Source organism: Symphalangus syndactylus, chromosome 17 (assembly GCF_028878055.3).
Source record: "Symphalangus syndactylus isolate Jambi chromosome 17, NHGRI_mSymSyn1-v2.1_pri, whole genome shotgun sequence".
Taxonomy (NCBI): domain Eukaryota; kingdom Metazoa; phylum Chordata; class Mammalia; order Primates; family Hylobatidae; genus Symphalangus; species Symphalangus syndactylus.
This window is the reverse complement of record NC_072439.2, coordinates 22,516,659-22,538,478: the sequence shown is the minus strand read 5'-3', so window position 1 is coordinate 22,538,478 and position 21,820 is coordinate 22,516,659. Positions and strand designations below refer to the sequence as shown.

The window sequence follows — 21,820 nt, the reverse complement described above, 5'->3', positions numbered from 1 at the left end:
CTTTGTAATTATAGTCTTTTCGTGTTATCTTTAACATTGCATTGAGTACCTTGGACATTTGTTTTTCGAATCTTATTTGTGCAATATAACATGCAGAAAAGTAAACAAAACATAAATATACAGCTGAATGATTTATCACAAAGTGAACATCCATTTAACTACCACACAGGCCAAGAAATGGAATATTTCCAGCATCCCAGAACCCTTCCTCTTCTTCTTATCACTATCCTTTCCTTTCTACGCAGAAGAAACAACTATGCTGATACTTAGGTAATCACTTTCTTGTTTTTCTTTTAATTTTACCACCTAAGGGTGCATTCCTAATGCTGTAGTTTAGTTTGGTCTGTATTCTGAACTTTATCTATGTGAGAAACACACTCACCTGCGTAATTTTTGTATTTTTAGTAGAGACGAGGTTTCACCACGTTGGCCAGGATGGTCTTGATCTCTTGACCTCGTGATCTGCCTGCCTCCGCCTCCCAAAGTGCTGGGATTACAGGCTTGAGCCACTGCGCCGGCCACTTTCTTCCCTTTTATGGGCTGACCCCGCCTCTACATTCTGTTCCCTTATTGTGACCTTCTAGGTGGATGAGCCCTGCGGTTTGTTACATTTGCAGGCTGGCTGCCAGTACTTAGATTTATCATGCCTCAGAAATGGACCATTTAAAATGTTTTCTTTTTTTTTTTTTTGAGACGGAGTCTCGCTCTGTCACCCAGGCTGGAGTGCAGTGGCGCGATCTCGGCTCACTGCAAGCTCCGCCTCCTGGGTTCACACCATTCTCCTGCCTCAGCCTCTCCGAGTAGCTGGGACTACAGGCGCCTGCCACCATGCCTGGCTAATTTTTTGTATTTTTAGTAGAGACGGGGTTTCACCGTGGTCTCGATCTCCTGACCTCGTGATCCGCCCGCCTCGGCCTCCCAAAGTGCTGGGATTACAAGCGTGAGCCACCGCGCCCGGCTAAAATGTTTTCTCACATATACTCTTGTATCTGTTTTTTTGTGCATTATTTTTATGAGATTCACCCATTCACATTTTTCCTTCCTTCCTTCCTTCCTTCCTTCCTTCCTTCCTTCCTTCCTTCCTTCCTTCCTTCCTTCCTTCTTTCGTCTCATTCTGTTACCCAGACTGGAGTGCAGTGGCACAATCACAGCTCAATGTGGCCTCGACCTTCCGAGCTCAAATAATCCTCCCACTTCAGCCTCCTGAGTACCTGGGACTACAGGTGTGCACCACCACACCCAGTTAATTTTTAATTTTTTTGTAGAGACAGGGTCTCCTTATGTTGCCCAGGCTGGTCTCAAACTCCTGGGCTCAAACGACCCGCCTGCCTCAGCCTCCTAAAGTGCTGGGATTATAGCGTGAGCCACCGCACTCGGCCTCCAGCCTACATTTTCATTATGGTTTATAAATACTTTATTTTCTTGATAGTTATTATACTCATTACCTTTTTTTTTTTTTATGAAGTCTCGCTCTGTCACCCAAGCTGAAGTACAGTGGTGTGATCTTGGCTCACTGAAACTCTGCCTCCTGGTTCCAGTGATTCTCCTGCCTCAGCCTCCTGAGTAGCTGGGATTACAGGTGCGTGCCACCACGCCCAGCTAATTTTTGTATTTTTAGTAGAGACAGGGTTTTATTATATTGCCCAGGCTGGTCTTGAACTCCTGATCTCATGATCCGCCAGCCTTTGGCCTCCCAAAGTGCTGAGATTACAGGCGTGAACCACCGTGCCTGGCTTATTACCATTCTTTTATGGGTCTTGTAATATTAAAACATGCATCTTATATACTGGCTCTCCAATTACTTTCTCTTTGTTCTGATTAATGTGAACAAACAAAATCATTTGATCTGATTTTGCTGGTGGTGGTCCCCGTCATGATGCCATGATTCATGACCATCAACAAATGACTTAAGTGACTTATCGTTCTCTGCCCTATCAGAAGTAGCTATTCTGAGGCAGTAAGGTCTCATCCACAGAGCACAAGACTGCATTTTAATTTTCCTGGTCCAAGCACCAAATTAATAAAACACAACAGCTAGTCTACTTGCTGCTTCCCACCAGCATCTCTGCAATCACTAAGTGTGCGGCTCCTTTAAGGCAGCTCCCAGGCTAGGCTGGAGACAGATCTATTGTTCTCACCCTCAGGCTGCCTGGAGAGTCACAAATATTTAACAAAGGAAGTTCCAGACTTAGGTGACAACATATATTATCACAGGAAGAAGTAGAAATCATAGTAACTTGCTGTAATCCTACAGAAGCAGATATAATCTTGTTCTCTGGACTAAGAATCACCTTACAGCAGAAGCTGAAAGGCCCTCTGATTTTCTAAGAATATAAATTGCTCTAAGTAAAATGATGGTTTATTAGACAGAAGTGATATAGAAATGGTTCTAGGAAAATGAAGTGAACTAAAATAAGAAACTACAAATAGAGGAAGGCAGAAAAACTTGGTGATAATGTGAGGGGATACAAACAAAAATTTCAGAGGTAGTGCAGGTTTGTTGTTGCTCCCAAGACTGTGCCTGCCGTGGCTGCAGCATCTTTGTAATTCACTGCCAGTATTTCGGGATGACTTGAGGATGATTGCAACCATGTTGCAGACTAAACCATTAAGGCGGCTGGGATCAGGGGCTCCATATTGCTTAAAATCTTTACAGCAGAGGTGTGTGTGTGTGTGTGTGTGTGTGTGTGTGTGTGTGTGTGTGAGAGAGAGAGAATTTGAATCCAATTAATATATATATTTTGAGAGAGTCTGGCTCTGTCATCCAGGCTAGAGTACAGTGGCACAATATCTTGGTTCACTGCAACCTCCACCTTCCAGGTTCAAGTGATTCTCCTGGAGAATCCCGCCACTGCACTCCAGCCTGGGCGACACAGTGAGACTCTGCCTAGAAAAAGAAAAAAAAAAAGAGATAGATTCTCGGGTAGGCATGGTGGCTCACTCCTGTAATCTCAGCACTATGGGAGGCCAAGACAGGAGGACTGCTTGAGGCCCGGAATTCGAGACCAGGCCTGGGCAACGTATCAAGACCCTGTCTCTAAAAAAAGAAATTAGCCAGACATGGTGGTGTGTGGCTAGCTACTCAGGAGGCTGAGGCAGGAGGATCATTTGAGCCCAGGAGTTCAGGGCTACAATGAGCCATGATTGTGCCACTGCACTCCAGCTTGGATGACAGAGTAAGACTCTGTCAATAATAATAATAAAAAAGAAGTAGATTTTTTTCTCCGTCCTTTGAATGAGAACTGGTTTATGACTTGTTTGACCCATAAGATGTGGTAGAAATGATGGTTCATCAGTTTCAAGACTAGTGCTCAAGAGGAATTTCATACTTCTCATTCTCTCTCTAACTCTGTAACTCATCTCCACCATGAGGACAAGTCTGGACCAGCTTTCTGGAGGGTGGAAGACCATTCAGAGTGGAGGCATGTGGTCTCAGGCAAGGCATTCAAGATCAGTCAGTCTGGCTGGGCTCAGTGACTCACGCCTGTAAACCCAGCACTTTGAGAGGCCGAGGTGGGCGGATCACCTGAGGTCAGGAGTTTGAGACCAGCCTGGCCAACATGGTGAAACCTTGTCTCTCCTAAAAAATACAAAAATAAGTTGGGCTTGATGGTGCATGTCTGTAGTCCCAGGAGGCTGAGGCAGGAGAATCGCTCGAACCCAGGAGGCAAAGGCTGCAGTGAGCCAAGATTGCACCACTGTACTCTGGCCTGGGCAACAAAGTAAGACTTTGCCTCAAAAAAAAAAAAAAAAAAAAAAAGCCGGGCACGGTGGCTCACGCCTGTAATCCCAGCACTTTGGGAGGCCGAGGCGGGCGGATCACGAGGTCAGGAGATTGAGGCCATCCTGGCTAACACAGTGAAACCTCGTCTCTACTAAAAATACAAAAAATTAGCCGGGCATGGTGGCGAGCGCCTGTAGTCCCAGCTACTCGGGAGGCCGAGGCAAGAGAGTGGCGTGAACCCGGGAGGCGGAGCTTGCAGTGAGCCAAGATCACACCACTGCACTTGGGTGACAGAGTGAGACTCCGTCTCAAAAAAGAAAAAAAAAAATCAGTCAGTCCCCAGCTGACCTACCAACTGACTCTTAGATGCATAAGCTCAATAAATGCTTACTGTTTTATGCTACAGTGTTTGATACGATTTGCTATGCAATATCATTACGGCAATAGACAACTATTAGCTAACGGTTGCAGAAATTGGTACCAGGAGTTGGGCACTGCCCTAACAAAATCCTGAAGTATGTGCCAGTGGACTTGGCACTGCATAGTGGATGAAAGGTAGAAAATCAGAAAGGAAACGGTTAGCAAAGCTGCAGGATAGTGAGAAAATTGTTATTGGAGGCAGAAAAACTGGTGACCTATGTTATGTTGTAGTGAAACAATTGCTAAACTATCGCCCGAGGTTACTTAGAAGATGGAAAGTATTTCTGATGAACTGTTGTATTTGGATAAGGGAACCTCCTGACATAATGCTGGCTGCTCATGTGGCTGAGTATGATAATGCATAGCAAGAGTGGGGTGAACTATAAGGGTTGGCTGATTTTCTAGAAGAATTCAGGGGAAATACAGGGGGACTATGACTTGCTAGGATGGAAAAGAAAACTTTTTCTCACTTCCAGTCTCTCCACCCACAATTTTTTTTTTTTTTTTAGACACAGTCTCACTCGCTCTGTTGCCCAGGCTGGCGTGCAGTGGGGCAATCGTGACTCATTGAAGCCTCGAACTCCCTGGGTTTAAGTGATCCTCCCGCCTCAGCCTCCCAAATAGCTGGGACCACCCACCATGCGCAGCTAATTTTTAAAACATGTTTTGTAGAGATGGGGTCTTGCCATATTACCCAGGCTTATCTGGGCTCAAGCGATCCTCCTGCCTTGGCCTCCCAAAGTGCTGGGATTATAGGCCTGAGCCATCGTGCCTAGCCACAAAAGATTATCAAGGTGAAAAACAGCCTGTGACTATAGATCAAATTAAAGGTGTGGCCTTCTGACCCTTTGTTGTGACTGTTGAAAATACAAAGGTAGTGCTTGGTGAAAAGCCGACCAGTCAGACAAAAGGGTTTCTAGGAAGCTTTAAGGGCATGGTCCCTCAGAAACCAGATCTTAAAACAGGAAGAAGTTGGTCTAGAGAGAGAGAGAGGGTATTTCTTGAAAACAATAGTGATGTGGTTTCTGGAGGATGGAGTGAAGTATAAGCAGATACATAGCAAGCTTACAAAGTTTGAAAGGGAACTGTATAGGCAGGACTGCCAGCATAGACTTTAAAATTTTTTATTATGTACTTTTTTTTTTTTTTTGAGACAGGGTCTCTCTCTGTCACCCAGGCTGGAGTGTAGTGGCACGATCTAAGCCTCGCTGCAGCCTCTGCTCTTCAGGCTCAAGTGATCCTCCCACCTCAGCCTGCTGAGTAGCTGGGACTACAGGCATGTGCCACCATGCTTGGCTATTTTTTTGTATTTTTAATAGAGATGGAGTTTTGCCATGTTGCCCAGGCTGGTCTTGAACTCCTGAGCTCAAGCAATCCATTGGCCTTGGCCTCCCAAAGTGCTGTGATTATAGGTGTAAGCCACTGTGCCTGGCCCATTTTTAAATTTTAATTCTTGGCTGGGTGTGGTGGCTCATGTCTATAATCCCAGCACTTTGGGAGGCCGAGGCGGGCAGATCACCTGAGGTCAGGAGTTCAAGACCAGCCTGGCCAACATGGTGAAACCCCGTCTTTACTAAAAGTACAAAAATTAGTCGGGTGTGGTGGCACGTATCTGTAATCCCAGCTACTCAGGAGGCTGAGACAGGAGAATCGCTTGAACCTGGGAGGCAGAGGTTGAGGTGAGCCAAGTTTGTACCATTGCACTCCAGCCTGGGCGACAGAGTGAGATTTTGCCTCAAAAAGAAAAAAAAAATTAAATTCTTTTAGAGGCAGAGTCTTGCATTGTTGTTCAGACTGAACATGAACAATCAGGTTGTTTGTTTCCTTGCTATTGACTTGTTTGAGTTCCTTATAAACTTTCGATATTAACCTATTATCAAATGTATGGTTTGCAAATCTTTTCTCCCATCCCATAGGTTGTCTTTTCACTCTATTGATTGATTCATTTGATGGGCAAAAGCTTTTTAGTTTGATGTAATCTCACTTGTCTATTTTTGCTTTTGCTGCCTGTGCTTTTGGGTTTATATCCAAAAAAAATAGTTCAGATCAATGTCATACCTTTTATCCTATGTTTTCTTCTAGTAGTTTTACAGGTTTAGGTCTTATATTTAATTGTTTAATCCATTGTGAATTGATTTTTGGATGTGGTGTGAGATCAGGGTCCAATTTCATTCTTCTACATGTGGACTTTCCATTTTCCCGGCACCATTTACTAAAGAGATTGTCCTTTCCCTATTGTGTGTTCTTGGCAACTTTGTCAATGATCAATGGACTGTAGATGTGTGCATTTATTTCTCTCTTCTGTTCCATGGGTCTCTGGGTCTGTTTTTATGGCAGTACTGTGTTGTTTTGATTATTCTAGATCACACTGAAGACTCTGACTCTGAGTAGGTTGGTATGACTGATGGAAGATAGTTGCAAATTCTTGGACACTCTTCCCCTTGATGGGTGGAGTTTAGTCTCTCTCCTCTTGAATCTGGGCTGGCCTTAGGCAGTCACTTGTGATGAAGAAAATGCAGTGAAAGAAACACTGTGTGACTTCAGAGACGAGGCCAAAAGCACTCTTGCAGCTCTGAGATAGGAGGTGGGACTTGACTCCATAGGCGGGGCTTGGACACTGGACCAGACCGAGGACTAGGTAAAACAGGGCTGGGCAAAGCAGCTTTTAATCAGACACACCCACCAGTGTACCATGTCAAGTTACTGTTGCCATGGCAACACCCAGGCGTTACCACCCCTTTCCATAGCAATGACTCAATGATTACTACCCCTTCCCTAGAAATTTCTGCATAAACCGTCCCTTACTCTGCATGCAATTAAAAGTGAGTATAAATAGGACTGCAAACGGCCCCCGAGCAGCTACTCTCTAGCCCTGCCTTGCAGGAGCAGTCACCAAGCTGTAACATCGCCTCTTCAATAAAGCTGTTTTCTTCTATCTCTGGCTTGCCCTTGAATTCTTTCCTGAGCAAAGCCAAGAACCCAGCGGGCTAAGCACCACTTTGGGGCTCCTGGCCCTGCATCAGCTTCTGCCTTGCTCTTTTCTGCCTTACTTGCTCTTCAGACCTTCTCTCTTGGGTTGCTTCGTCTAGGAACCCGGCCCTGTGAAAAGCCCAAGCCATAGGGAAGGCCACATCATGCGCTCTTACTTTTCTTCCACCTTATTGGCCACTCTCACCATCATTGCTGCATTTGTTCCAGCACTACTCTATGTCAAAAAGCTTTACGCACATAAGCTCATCTAATCTTCATCTAATGATCTCTGTTCCACCTATAATCCCTTCTTATATACTTTGTATTGATTTTACAGAACATGGAAGCATATCTCTAATGGACTTCAAGCTCTAAAGGATATGAAATTGTGTCCATCCTTCTTCTCTACCCCTTGCTTGGTAGCAGTTGAAGGACACCCAGGATCTCAGCTCAGGGGAAAACGGAAGGTCATGTTGGAGTCTGAGAATCCTTAGTATAAACTCTCTAACTCCTGGAGACACTGTTAAGAATTGAAAGCTTGGAAATAAGCCTGGTCTGGAACTCCTGACTTCAGGTGATCCGCTTGCCTTGGCCTCCCAAAGTACTAGGATTACAGGTGTGAACCACCGTGCCTCCCCGGAATTTGATCATTTATGCTAAGGCATGTTGAGGCAGATTTTAGCCTCAGATCTTCCAGGCCAATGGACCCCTCGCTTCTAAAAGAGTTCCAGCGTTGGGTTCTGATCATGTCCCAGTTTTGTTTTTTTTTTTTTTAATAGAGATAGGGTCTTACTATGTTGTCCAGGCTAGTTTCAAACTACTGGCTCAAGCGATCTCCCGCCTCAGCCTCTCAAAGTGCTGGGATTACTGGTATCAGCCACTGTACTCAGTTTATGTCCCAGTCTTATTGGTTCCTAGGGGAAGAATTGTTGGTTCCAGGTGTAGTTAGAGGTCAAAACGTTTTCTATTTTGCATGCTCAGGCTACATGACTTGCAATTTTGGTTCTGTTATACCTACAAGGTGACTTGATTTTTTTTTTTTTTTTGAGATGGAGTTTCACTCTTGTTGCCCAGGCTGCTGGAGTGCAGTGTGTGATCTCAGCTCACTGCAACCTCCACTTACTGGGTTCCAGAGATTCTCCTGCCTCAGCCTCCCGAGTAGCTGAGATTACAGGCATGCACCACCACGCCCAACTAATTTCGTATTTTTAGTAGAGTCGTGGGGTTTCTCCATATTGGTCAGGCTGGTCTTGAACTCCCAATCTCAGGTGATCTGCCCGCCGCAGCCTCCCAAAGTACTGGGATTACAGGCTTGAGCCACCGCGCTCGGCCGACATTTTGTTATCAACAGAATAGGCCCAGTTTGGGCTGGTCCTACAGCCACAGCATCCTTTATTCAATTTATATATCCTCAATTTCTCAAATTTTCTTTGAGCCAGTTTTACCATCTTGCCAGCTCCCTGATAAATGAGTTAAATAAGTCTCTGAACCATGGGTCACATTGATTTACATGATTTTTTTTAAAAATTTTATTTTTTATTTTTTTGAGACAGAGTCTCACTCTGTCACCCAGGCTGGAGTACAGGGGCATGACCTCAGCATACTGCAACCTCTGCCTCCTGGGTTCAAGTGATTCTCCTGCCTCAGCCTCCCCAGTAGCTCATGCCTCAACCTCCTAAATAGCTGGGATTACAGACATGGCGCCAACACCCCTGGCTAATTTGTGTATTTTTAGCAGAGACGGGGGTTTCGCCATGTTGGCCAGGCTGGTCTTGAACTCCTGACCTCAAGTGATCCACCTGCCTCAGCCTCCCAAAGTGCTGGGAGTATAGGTGTGAGCCACTGTGCCTGGCCAGCCTTATACATGCTAAAGAACATTACCTGCTTATTATTTCTTTATTTGAAGATAAAATCAACTTAGGCCAATTCATCATTTTTTTTCTTTTTTGACACTGAGTCTCGCTCTGTCACCCAGGCTGTAGTGCAGTGGCACTATCTCGGCTCACTACAGCCTCTGCCTCTCAGGTTCAAGCGATTCTCTTGCCTCAGCCTCCCAAGTAGCTGGGATTACAGGCCCCAACCACCTTGCCCAGCTAATTTTTGTATTTGTAGTAGAGGCGGGGTTTCGCCATGTTAGCCAGGCTGGTCTCAAACTCCTGACCTCAGGCGATCCGCCTGCCTTGGTCTCTCAAAGTGCTGGGATTATAGGCATGTGCCACTGCGTCTGGCTCATCTTTTCTTTTAGTGAAAGAAATAAAATGCAAGAACAGAACTTATCCTAAAGTTAAATCATCCTAGTTCACAAAAGGAGCCTGAAAATAATAGAAGCATAAGGTATAGAGAGAAGTCCTTTCCCCTAAGTCACTGCTGCGAACAGACCCTGGAAACAAACGTTTGCACATAAACCTCTAAGTAGAGGCCATGATCAGAACCCAACACTGGAACTCTTTTAGAAGCGAGGGGTCCATTGGCCTGGAAGACCTTTCCCTGCAATTTGAAGAGGAATAATTACTACCTCAAATAAGTTGATTTGAAAAGGTGTTAAACAGGCAGGGCACAGGGGCTCATGCCTATAATTCTGGCACTTTGGGAGGCTGAGGCAGGAGACTCTTTGAAGCCAGGAATTTGAGACCCACCTGGGCTACATAGCCAGACTCTGTTTCTACAAAAAAACACAAAAATTAGCCAGGCATGGTGGTGCACACCTGTGTGGTCTCAGCTACCATATAAGGATGACAAATAAAAGGAATAACCTGGCTGGGTGCAGTGGCTCACACCTGTAATTCCAGCACTTTGAGAGGCTGAGGTGGCAGATTACTTGAACCCAGGAGTCTGAGACTGGCTTGGGCAAGATAGCAAGACCTTGTCCCTATTATTTAAAAAAATAAATAAAAAAGAAAAGAATTACCTATGGCAAGCATTTTTTTTTTTTTTTAATTAGAAAGGCAGCCAACTTCCAGAAGAAAAATAAAATAAAATAAAACAAAATAAAAGCCAATTAAATCCCTTGTAGGGGCCAAGGGCTTTGGTCCTCTCACGGTTGCTGACAAGTCAATTTGCAAAGGGCAGATTAATTGGAGAAAAGGCATACAAATTTATTTAACATGTAAACACAAGCACTTTCAGACTGAAGACCCAAAGATACAGGAAAACTGGTTCATTTTTATGCTTAGGTTTGAAACCACCTTTGCATGAATGATAACAGTGAGAAAATCATGACAGTGGAAGAGCTCTGATCTAACCAATGCCCATCTTGCGATTTTTTTTCTCTTGGTTTTGTTTTCGAGATGATGTCTTGCTGTCTCCCGGTCTGGAGTGCAAAGGCACGATCATGGCTCACTGCAGCCTCAATCTGGCGACCCTCCCACCGGAGCCTACCAAGTAGCCGGGACCACAAGTGGGTGCCACCATGCCCGGCTAATTAATTTTTTTTTAGTAGAAATAATCTTGATATGTTTCCCAGGCTGTTCTTGAACTCTTAGCCTTTGGCAATCCTCCCGCAGTCTGCAGTCTGCCTGCTTCAGCCTTTAAGGTGCTAGAATTACAAGTGTGAGCCACTGTGCTCGGCCTCCTCTCCTTTTTTGTGGCTATCTTGACACTGAGTTTTTGAATAGTCCAGGCCAGTTGTTTTGTATAACATCTCATACTTCTGGGATTGTCTGATTGTTTTTTCTTTTTTTTTTGAGACGGAATTTCACTCTTGTTGCCCAAGCTGGAGTGCAGTGGCATGATCTCACTCACTGCAACCTGCACCTCCCAGCTTCAAGCGATTCTCCTGCCTCAGCCTCTCGAGTAGCTGGGATTACAGGCGTGCGCCACCATGCCTAGCTAATTTTTTGTATTTTTAGTACAGACGGGGTTTCTCCATATTGGTCAGGCTGGTCTCAAACTCGCGACCTCAGGTGATCCGCCCGTTTCAGCCTTCCAAAGTGTCGGGATTACAGGCGTAAGCCATGGCGCCTGGCGTCTGATTGCTTCCTTATGATTAAACTGTCCTTTCGCCTAAGTCACTGCTACGAACAGATCCTGGAAATAAATATTTGCACATAAACCTCTAAGTAGAGGCCAGGACTCAGCCAGGCGCAGTGGCTCATGCCTGTAATCCCAGTAGTTTGGGAGGCCAAGGCAGGTGGATCACTTGAAGTCAGGAGTTTGAGATCAGTCTGGCCAACATGGTGAAACCCTATCTCTATTAAAAGCAGAAAAAAAAAAATTAGCCGGGCGTGGTGGCACATGCCTGTAATCCCAACTACTTGGGAGGCTGAGGCAGGAGAATTGCTTGAACCCGGGAGGCAGAGGTTGCAGTGAGCCAAGATTGGGCCACTGCACTCCAGCCTGGGTGACAGAGTGAGATTCCACCTGTCAAAAAAAAAAAAAAGAAAAAAGAGGCCAGGACTCAGAGCATCCTGGTAACAGTTGTGCAGAATCCACACTCCAGCTAGGAGCACTGGGGAAAGTGGAGCCCACCGTTTTCTCCCTCCTTACTGTCGGGTCAGGCTTCTGCCCACTAGAGGGCAGCCAAGTCAAAATCTTGATAGAAACAAGTTCTAAAGACTTACCCAGATTTGCTATTCTTCTGAGACAGCGTTTTTTCTTCTTCTTTTTTTTTTTTTTGAAATAAGGCCTGGCTCTGTCGCTCAGGCTGGAGTGCAGTGGCACGATCTTGGCTGACGGCAACCTTTGCCTCCTGGGCTCAAGCTATCCCCCTGCCTCAGCCTCACGAATAGCTAGGATTACAAATGCATGCCACCATGCCCGGCTAATTTTTGTAGAGACAGGGTTTCGCCATGTTGTCCAGGCTGGTCTTGAACTCCTGGGCTCAAGAGATCCACCTGCCTTGGCTCCCGAAAGTGTTGGGATTACAGGCGTGAGCCATCAGGCCCGGCCTTCTGAGATTGCTAATGTGAAAAATTCTATCGAAGTTGTCTATCAAAGTTGTCATGCACCATTTGTCTCTTATGAGTATTCTTTTCTTTGAGACGGAGTCTTGCTCTGTCGCCCAGGCTGGAGTGCGATGGTGCGATCTCGGCTCACTGCAACCTCCTCCTCCCAGGTTCAAGCGATTTTCCTGCCTCAGCCTCCCGAGTAGCTGGGATTACAGGCGCTCGCCACCATGCCGGCTAATTTTTGTATTTTCAGTAGAGGTGGGGTTTCACCATGTTGGTCAAGCTGGTCTCGAACTCCTGGCCTCAGGTGATCTGCCCACCTCTGGCCTCCCAAAGTGCTGGGATTACAGGCATGAGCCACCGTGCCTGGCCCTTTTGAGTGTTCTTTTGGGACCCTGTCAGAGCAACTTACTAAGTACTTCCTCTATTGTTAACTTGTTGAGTCGATGTCTCCTCTGAAATTTTGTGTATATTTTGAGGAGATGGACTATTTCTAGAGGTCTCTCCAGAACTGAAACTGTGGTTTCCCATAAGTCTACGAATACTGACTTCTCTTTTTTTCCCTTTGAGACAAGGTCTTGCTCTGTCACCCAGGCTGGTGCAATCATGTCTCACTGCAGCTTCAACCTCCTGGGCTCAACTGATCCTCCTGCCTCCGCCTCCTGAGTAGCTGGGACTATAGGCATATGCCACCATGCCTGGCTAATTTTTTTTGTTTTTGGTATATTTTGTAGAGATGAGGTTTTGCCATGTTGCCCAGGTTCTGACTTCTAGTAAACAAAAAATTTGTTCTCAGTATCTTTCTTTTCCCCTTTATATTTCACTGAAGAAAATGAAGGTGGGCTTATTCATGGGGCTGGGCCAGTAAAATTAGGCTACACTCATAAGCATTTCCCCAAATCCTCCTAATACTTCTTGTGAAAAAGGGTATCCGCCACATAATACCATCAATTCTGTGGCAAATTATTCTAACCCGCTGGTTCTCAATCCTGTCTGCACATTGAAATCACAGGGGAATGAGATCTACTGATGCCCCTGTCTCTCTGAGATTCTGAGCGGGGAAGGAATTTGTGTTGGTTTAAGTGTGTGCCCCGCAAGGTAAGGACCTGCCCAACACACCGTGTGCTTTGCCCTCAGCAAGGAGCCACAGCTGCAGGTGGATTTCCACACCAGGATGGATGAGGACTCAGACATCGCTTTCCATTTCTGAGTGCACTTTGGTCATTGTGTGGCCATGAACAGCCATGAGTGGGGGGTCTGGAAGAGCGAGGTGAAATCTGACAATGTGCCCTTTGAGGGTGGCAAATCATTTGACCTGCGTGTCTCTGTGCTGGACAATGAGTACCAGGTGAGCACCCCAGGAGCTCCCAGAGTGCAGCCTCTGTGGCCTCCCAGAGAAGGAGGCAGCTCTCCCTGCCCTGGTCCCACCAATCCCTCGGGGCCCATCTGCTGTAACTACTCCTGCCCCAGGCTTTTCATCACAGAGCACCCTCTGCTTGCACTGCCACCCTCAGCTCTTTCCCAAATCTGACCAAGGTCAAGGTTGGTTCACCTGCCATTTCCCCCAAGGTGGAGAATCATTTCCATAGCTATCATTTCTGCTCATGCTGTTATTTACATTTTCATGTGGCCAAATAGATAAAATACATATATGAATCAAATTATTTTAGTCAGTCAAAAATTAACTCTTCCTTTCACTCCCAAACCTCACTGCTACTCCCCAGAACAACACTACCAGCTTCTCTGCTCTCCTTCCAGAGATAATCTACCATTAGAGAACCGTATATTTCCTCTTCCTCATTTATATAATATGCTTTCATTCCTTTTTGTATACATGCCTATACACATATTCATATATACATATATGCTTTCATTTCTTTTTAAAAAAATGCTGGTATAAATGTCTTTATACATTATACTTTAGAAACTAGAGTCGATTTATAGTCAAAGAACATATCTTGGAGAATTCATCTATTTATGGTGCTGCTTCATTTTTCTTTTTTTTTTTTTTTTGAGATGGAGTTTCACTCTTGTTGCTCAGGCTGGAGTGCAATGGTGCGATCTCAGCTCACCGCAACCTCCACCTCACAGGTCCAAGTGATTCTCCTGCCTCAGCCTCCCAAGTAGCTGGGATTAAAGACATGCGCCACCACGCCTGGTTAATTTTTTGTATTTTTAGTACAGATGAGGTTTCTCCATGTTGGTCTGGCTGGTCTCGAACTCCTGACCTCAGGTAATCTGCCCGCCTTGGCCTTCCAAAGTGCTGGCATTACAGGCATGAGCCACCGTGCTTGGCCTGCTGCTTCATTTTTTAAAGATTGCATAATATGCCAGTAGAAGGATGATCCAAAATTATTGAACTTGATCCTTTTGATGGTTACTGCGTGGTTTTTACTATTTTGCTCTCACAAAGGGTGCTGTGCACTTTGGAGTCCAGATAGGGGAAGGGAGCCCCCATGAGCCCCTACTGTGTTTCAGTGTAGAGAGCGCAGTTCCCACTCAGCCCTGCTCAGCTCAGACACAGCCCTTCCACCCTGCTACTCACTCCGTTATTCACGCCCGAAATCCCCTGTCTCAGTCCAGAAACCTCTATGCTGTCCACTCTCCTCCTCTTTTCCTCACACACTTTCTCACACCTATAGAAAGTTCTCCTACTCTGTGTAGGTTTCTACTTTCCTAAAGCAACCAGGGACACAGAGATTCTTATTTCCTGCCAGTTCACCTAGGGCAGGCAAGACACTCTGTACCTACTCTCAGTGTCTTGATACCTGTTTCCTCAATAAACAAATATTGTTCCTGTGATTTGTGTCTGAAATAATAACTACATAGTGTGCATCAGAATCAAGCAGTGAATTACAAAATCAATTTCCCCTCCATGTGAGATTTCCTGGAAATCTATTTATGTCTTCATAAGTAGAAGTGAAAGGGGAATCAAATCCTGTTTTTAGGTCAGTTCCAAGTTCAGCCAGAATTATATGAAAGTGAAAGTACTGGAAGCACCTGGCACTGCCCAGCTGGCCCCACATCCATCCTCTGCTTATTTGCTCAGTGTCAGGTTGCAGAAGTGGAATGGACACACTCAGCAAATGGCAGAATCCCACATTGGTTGTCTGACCTGTGCAGGGAGGAATGTGATAGTAGGAAAGGCCAGTGGAAGCCATTAGAGCTGCTTCCACCTACAAAAATAGGAAAGCAAAAGCAACACCACATTCTTGGAGGTTTTGCACAGATTAGTACAGTCATGAGGGACTTTAAGATACAAGGGTGGTATTTTTATGGGGTTGTTTGGTTTGTTCTTATATATTTGTAGATCCCCATTCACTCACCTATTTGGCCTGTGTAGAAAACAACTGGCTCTCGTAGAATGACAGCGGATTCTCATCAGCTTCGCCAGATGGGAACTCCAAGTGCAGCTGTTGTACTAGATGTGGTTTCATTGCCTGAGCAAATTAACACAGCCTCTTGTGCATGGTGTGCATCTATCCACTGAGAAAATGTGTGTTTTTCTTGTAACCTATTAGTAAAGGCCACCGGAAGCAATTGGCTTCCAAATGAAAGAGGCAGCCACCTTTGCTATCCTACCTCACAGCATATCAGCTCCTCAACCCTGAGTCAATTTACTCCACACAGGCCTTTGTCACTTCTTTCTTCCAGAAGACATCACACTGTTCCTTTCCATTGATATTATGCTGATGAGATCTGGTGATCAGGAGGTGGCCACAGTGTTATACATACTGGTAAGACATTTGTGTGTGTCAGGGTGTGGGAAACACATTCCACAAAAATTCAGGGGCTTTCCAACTGAATGAAATTTCCAGGGCTCCACCAGCTTGGTCATGTGAAGATGTCCCATCTCAGGTGCAGGACTAGGTTTTTTGTTTTTTTTTGAGTTGGAGTCTCACTCTGTCACCCAGGCTGGAGTGCAATGGCGTGATCTTGGCTCACTGCAACCTCCAAGAGATTCTCCAGACTCAGCCTCCCGAGTCCCTGGGATTAAAGGTGTGCACCATCATGCCCGGCTAATTTTTGTATTTTTAGGAGAGACAAGGTTTCATCATGTTGGCCAGGCAGGTCTTGAACTCTTGACCTCAAGCGATCTGCCTGCCTCGGCCTCCCAAAGTGTTGGGATTACAGGCATGAGCCACTGCACCTGGCCAGGACTAGCTTTTATTTTTTATTTATTTTTTGTTTTTTTGAGACGGAGTCTCGCTGTGTCGCCCAGGCTGGAGTGCAGTGGCGCGATCTCGGCTCACTGCAAGCTCGGCCTCCTGGGTTCACGCCATTCTCCTGCCTCAGCCTCTCCGAGTAGCTGGGACTACAGGCGCCCGCCACCACGCCCGGCTAATTTTTTTGTATGTTTAGTAGAGATGGGGTTTCACCGTGGTCTCGATCTCCTGACCTCGTGATCCGCCCGCCTCGGCCTCCCAAAGTGCTGGGATTACAAGCGTGAGCCACCGCGCCCGGCCCAGGGACAGGTTTCTAAGACAACCGTGAGAATCACTGTGACGGGAGAATGAGCTCGCACCTCGCGCATGCGCATTGGCTGTGGCGACTGGCGCTCCACTCCTGACGTCAGGCTGCGGACCCTTTAAACTATGGCGGCTGCGCGGCGGCCTGGGGGCTTCCGCTGCAGCCACGGTTTGCAGCGAATCCGGGGTCCAGTAGGGGGCGGCGTGGGAGAGGGGGTCGCGGGTGTCCCAGGGCCAAACCCCCAGGAGTCCTGTCTTCAGGACCTTTTTGAGTAGTCTTCCACGGTTGAAGGGGGAGCTTCAGGGAGAGTCCGATGTGGAGCCAATGCGACCACACGTGGCACTGGCGTCTCTCAGAGCAGATGGGGTAAGTGTGTGTCACTGAAGCCATATGGGGCGATGGCGAGAAAGACAATGGTGTCCAGGCGTGTGCGCGGTGGAAGAAAGGCCCAGGTGACCTCCCCGTTAACACCAAGGAAAAGCAAAGCACAGCTGGGAACCAGGAGAGAGCGTGTGAATGAGACCAAGCCACATTTTGGGATGCCTGCACCGGAGCGGAGAGGTTTCTGCAAAGTTCACCCCACCCCCACCCCTCCACCGCCTAGGTCGCCCTGACGCAACCTCACCTGCACCCAGCCCCAGCCCTGTCCTTTTGGTTCCCTGACATTCGTGATAGCCAAAATATTCGGCTGTGGGACGCAGTCCACCCAGGAGCAGAGGAGAGGATGTTCCCTCAGAATGAGACAGGAAGAAGTGCAGTGGAATGCGACACCACCTTTCCTAGAAGCCAAGGCCAGTCACTATCACCTACCGCTCATTCTAGGCAAACTACCCAGCCATCAGGTGAAACATGGAGACCAAGGGAGATTCTCTGTCTGAGACAGGTATGGAAGTTCAGAGCTCCAGGATCGTCAAAACTGCCTAATCAACCAGAAACTGGTTTGGAGAGAGAAACATTGATGACGCGGATCTCCATGAAGTTTCTCCCTGATGGACTGGGAAGTGTTCTTTGTTGTAGGCATTGATCCAGACCAAGAAGCACCTAGACCCCTCAAAACAGGGCAGGCAGAGCAAGAGGGACGACAGAGCAGAGGCCAGAGCCCAGGCACAATACAGCACAGTGCCACCGCCAGGCAGGATACAGGCACAGTTTCACCGCCACCGGCATAAGGAAAGGAGTGCCAAACTGGTGAGTTGTCCAAAGAGTCCAGCGTCCCAGTACAGGGATTCTTGCCATGTCACCTTCCCCGTTTCTTTTTAAGATTGGGTCGTGATGTGGCTTCATTTCTCAGAGAAAAGCCGCGAGGAGATAGAACCATCTTCTTTGACTTCAGTTTGCTCCCCTCCTGCAGGACAATGAACTCCTGTGAGGCTTTTGTCCTTGGCTGGAGTGTGGTCATCTTGATCCTACAAAAGACGCTGCTCAGGATAGGAATGAGATTTCAATTTCTCCGGGACCGATGCATCTCCACAAGTCGTCGAAGCCTTCACAAACCCAAAGTGGAACCGCCGCGAAAAAGATTGACAACCGGCCACATGACCCAGCCAGAGACGCAGAAAGAGGCTCACTAAAGACAGGCCGACATGCCAGAAATTGCTTTGTGGCGCATAGGGCACATTCGCCCCAACACTCACACGCACACAGGCGCACAGACAGAGAGACAGAGAAAGCGAGAGAGACAGACAGAGATTGGGAGACAGAGAGAGAAGAAAGAATGTGATACACACGCACACAAACATACAGCAGTGGCACAGAAATACACACCTCCAGGCAATCCCTGAGGCTGTGGGGTTCTGCTCTTCGGGACAACGACTCTTGGGTGAGAGAGCAGCCCACGGGCACACAGGCAGACCTGTCCTCGAGATCACGGGGGGCAGCACGACTTTTGGGGGGACTCACCCGAACACCTTCCGGGCAGGCCTGAGGCTGGGATGCCGCGCTGCTGTCCTTGGACTCCGTCTGCTGTTTCTGCATCCTGGTCGGCCCTCCGTTTATTGTGGTGTCCCGAAACAGTTTTGTCGACCCCCTGGATTGGTCAGGCTGGAGCCTCGGCACCGACGCCCTGCCACGGAGGGCTCCTGCTTTGTCAAGGCTCAAGGAGTGGTCTTCAGCCAACCGTTGGAGTCACTGTGACAGGAGAATGGGCTCGCGCCTTGCGCATGCGCATTGCCCAGGCGGACTCCGGCTTTGCTCTTGGAAGTCCGGCTGCGGCCCCTTTAAACAGGTTAGGTGACGCGCGTGGGGGGCTTCTGTGGCAGTCGCGGTGGTGGCTGGAGCGGGGATGTAGTAGGGAGCGTTGTGGGAGTGGGGGCTTCGGGCTTCCCAGGGCCGGATCCCCGGGAGTCCTGTCCTCAGGACCTCCTTGAGCCGACTTCTACCGGTGGAGGGGAGTTTTAGGGCGCCAGCTGGGGTCTCCGGACTCACAGGCTGGAGTGCATTGGTGTGATCATAACTCACTGCAGCCTCAATCTCCCAGGCTGAAGCGATTTTCTTGCCTCAGGCTCCCACGTACCTGGGACTACAGGCATGTTCCCCCACACTCAACTACTTTTCTTCAAAAACATTATTGTACGAATGGGGACTTACTATGTTGCCTGGCTCATGTCAAACTCATGGAATCAAGCCGTCCTCCTGCGTTGGCCTCCCCAAGTGCTGAGATTACAGGTGTGAGCCTCCACGTGCAGCTAAATTCTTATATCTTAAATCCATACCTCTCACAATAAGCAGATGTTAGTCCCACTTATTTTATAACTTTTTGCTGTTTATGTCTCTTTTTGTCCCTGGACAAAGAGATTAGCAACCCACTCTCCACCAAATTTCAACTTATTAGAGGCATTATGCTGTGTCCCAGCAGTGGCCGAGGCTTCAAGGACCTGCTGCTCTAACCTAGGCCTGCTGAGGAGTACAATTCATCTTGTGTTTCTGTGTTGTTTAACAACCTTCCTGAGCTCCTCTAAGTCAGTCCATCCTGCCACAACTGGGAAGAATCAAGAAACTCTCCAGGAAAATGTTTATCAACCTGCCTGTTGTCAGGTAGAAGACAGGTCTGTTGACCACGTCAGGCGTGGCAGCGCATGACAGTGAGTGCCCCCCACTGTGTTTGCTATTCACTGCATGTTCCACGTGAAATTTCTCATCTGCTCAGTGAGTCTTGACAGTGGGGTAAAGGAGACTCACTCTCAAAGACCAAGGCTGACCCTCTCTGAATACAATGCCTTGACCTAGTTACTGTCACTTTGGTTTTGTCTTCAGGGACTAAAAGATACAATAAGAATTGGTTCCCTTAATTGTCCTGTTGATGCACAAAATACTTATATGCTTCTACATAGGTCTGCTCTTTTGCGCCACAGAGCACTAAGGGAGAGTCCCTACAATAAAAGTGCCTTTCACCTGAGCTGCTACGTGTGACAGCTAAAGGTTAAAAAAAATAAAAGCTTCCCAAATGTTGTGGGTATGACAGCTGGTCCAACTTCACGGTCTGTACTTTCCCTCTCTAACAGCATGGATAAATACAGAGACAACTAGCAACTGATACCCTAGTGTGCCAAGCCATTGATGTATCTGTGTGATTAAAAACCGGCATTTAACCATACCCTAGATACATTAAAAATCAACCCCACACTCATAGGCTATAATTCCACTTTGCTTCCAGATGACAGTTACAATTGGAAAGGAAATACCTAGTTTACAGGAGGCATTAATACTTATGTTGCTGCAGAAACTGAACCCTTACAAGAATGTATTCTTGACTTTCTGACCTGGACACTAACAAATAGTGAAAAATATGTATCTAAGAATACTCTTGGAACAGAAATGTGAAACACCAAAAGTAAGAGATATTATGAAGGATCAAATATAAAATGACCCACTGCTAAAGAGGCAACAAAGAAAACTGTAGAAGAAAATGACAAGAGGCACTATGCGTTAGTGGGTTTGTGCTACTATGTAACAAAATACACTAGACTGGGTAATTTCTGAAGAAGAGAAATGTATTTCTCACAGTTCCGTAGGCTGGAAGTCCAAGATCAAGGTGCCAGCAGGATTGGTGTCTGGTGAGGGCCTGGTATCCACATCCAAGATGGCGCCTTGTGCACTGTGTCTTCAGGAGAGGATGCGCTGTGTTCTCACATGGCAGAAGGCGCAAGGGCAAAACAGGGGAAGCCTACTCCCTCCAGTCTTTGTGTAAGAACCCTAAACCCATTCGTGAAGACTCTCCCTTCATGACTGAATCACTTCCTAAAGGCCCTACTTCCTAATCCTGTGACATTGGTGAGTAATTTTAGGGTGACACATTCAGAATACAGCACCCTATATTCAATTTCTTAAAAATTATATTGTTGTTTCACTTTTCTGTTTTTCAAATGGCTTAAAGTGCACAAAATTGGATTAATCATAATCCTTGGCTCATAGCATACCTTGACTCCTATTTCATCCTTGTCTGTGCCAGGGCCTCTATGTAAATGTATTTGAATAATATGGTAATCACCTGTGAACCCACAACACAACCCAAGAACTAGGGTTCTGATCCTAACATCTGCTCCTCCTCTGTCCCTTTTCCTGATTTACACCCTTCAGCCCCAGGGGTAACTACTGCCCTGAATTTATGTTTAGCATTCCCTTCCTTTAAAAAAATTGTTTTGGCTGGGCGCGGTGGCTCACGCCTGTAATCCTAGCACTTTGGGAGGCCGAGGCGGGTGGATCACGAGGTCAGGAGATCCAGACCACGGTGAAACCCCGTCTCTACTAAAAATACAAAAAATTAGCCGGGCACGGTGGCGGGCGCCTGTAGTCCCAGCTACTCCGGAGGCTGAGGCAGGAGAATGGCGTGAACCCGGGAGGCGGAGCTTGCAGTGAGCCAAGATCGCGCCACTGCACTCCAGCCTGGGCGACAGAGCGAGACTCCTGTCTCAAAAAAAAAAAAAATGTTTTATTGCATATATGTGATTGCCCTAAATGACATATTATTTAGTTTTTTTTTTTTTTTGAGACGGAGTCTCGCTTTGTCGCCCAGGCTGGAGTACAGTGGCGCGATCTCGGCTCACTGCAAGCTCCGCCTCCCGGGTTCACGCCATTCTTCTGCCTCAGCCTCCCAAGTAGCTGGGACCACAGGCACCCGCTTCCACACCCGGCTAATTTTTCGTATTTTTAGTAGAGACGGGGTTTCACCGTGTTAGCCAGGATGGTCTCAATCTCCTGACCTCGTGATTCACCCGCCTCAGCCTCCCAAAGTGCTGGGATTACAGGCATAAGCCACCGTGCCTGGCCATTATTTAATTTTTTAAGGGTATAATTTATTTACCCATTCTCCTATTAATTTACCCATTCTCCTATTAATGAACATTTGGCTTAT

General features: G+C 46.9%; 1 protein-coding gene and 1 long non-coding RNA gene across 10 annotated transcripts in view; one reads left to right on the top strand and one right to left on the bottom strand.

Annotated features, from left to right (window-relative positions):
- LOC129465550 (uncharacterized) overlaps positions 1-18,501 on the bottom strand; it is a 56,708-nt gene extending 38,207 nt beyond the window's left edge. The window contains exon 1 of one of the 2 annotated variants that reach the window (XR_008651980.2): positions 18,370-18,501. This is a non-coding gene — a long non-coding RNA (uncharacterized lncRNA). Of the gene's footprint in view, positions 1-382; positions 489-18,369 lie in introns of those variants that run through there. The other variant, XR_010116602.1, reaches the window with a different exon arrangement.
- Positions 16,693-21,820, top strand: part of LEUTX (leucine twenty homeobox) — a 160,364-nt gene continuing 155,236 nt past the window's right edge. For 3 of the 8 annotated variants that reach the window (XR_010116600.1, XR_010116601.1, XM_055247719.2), the window contains exons 1-2: positions 18,557-18,694; positions 20,123-20,739. Coding sequence is in view for 2 of the 8 variants with exons in the window: in XM_063621222.1 (XP_063477292.1) it covers positions 18,402-18,694 (293 nt within the window). In the remaining 6 variants the exon portion in view is untranslated. Of the gene's footprint in view, positions 17,659-17,821; positions 18,695-18,836; positions 19,551-20,122; positions 20,740-21,820 lie in introns of those variants that run through there. The other 5 variants (XM_063621222.1, XM_063621221.1, XR_010116599.1 and 2 more) reach the window with 4 other exon arrangements.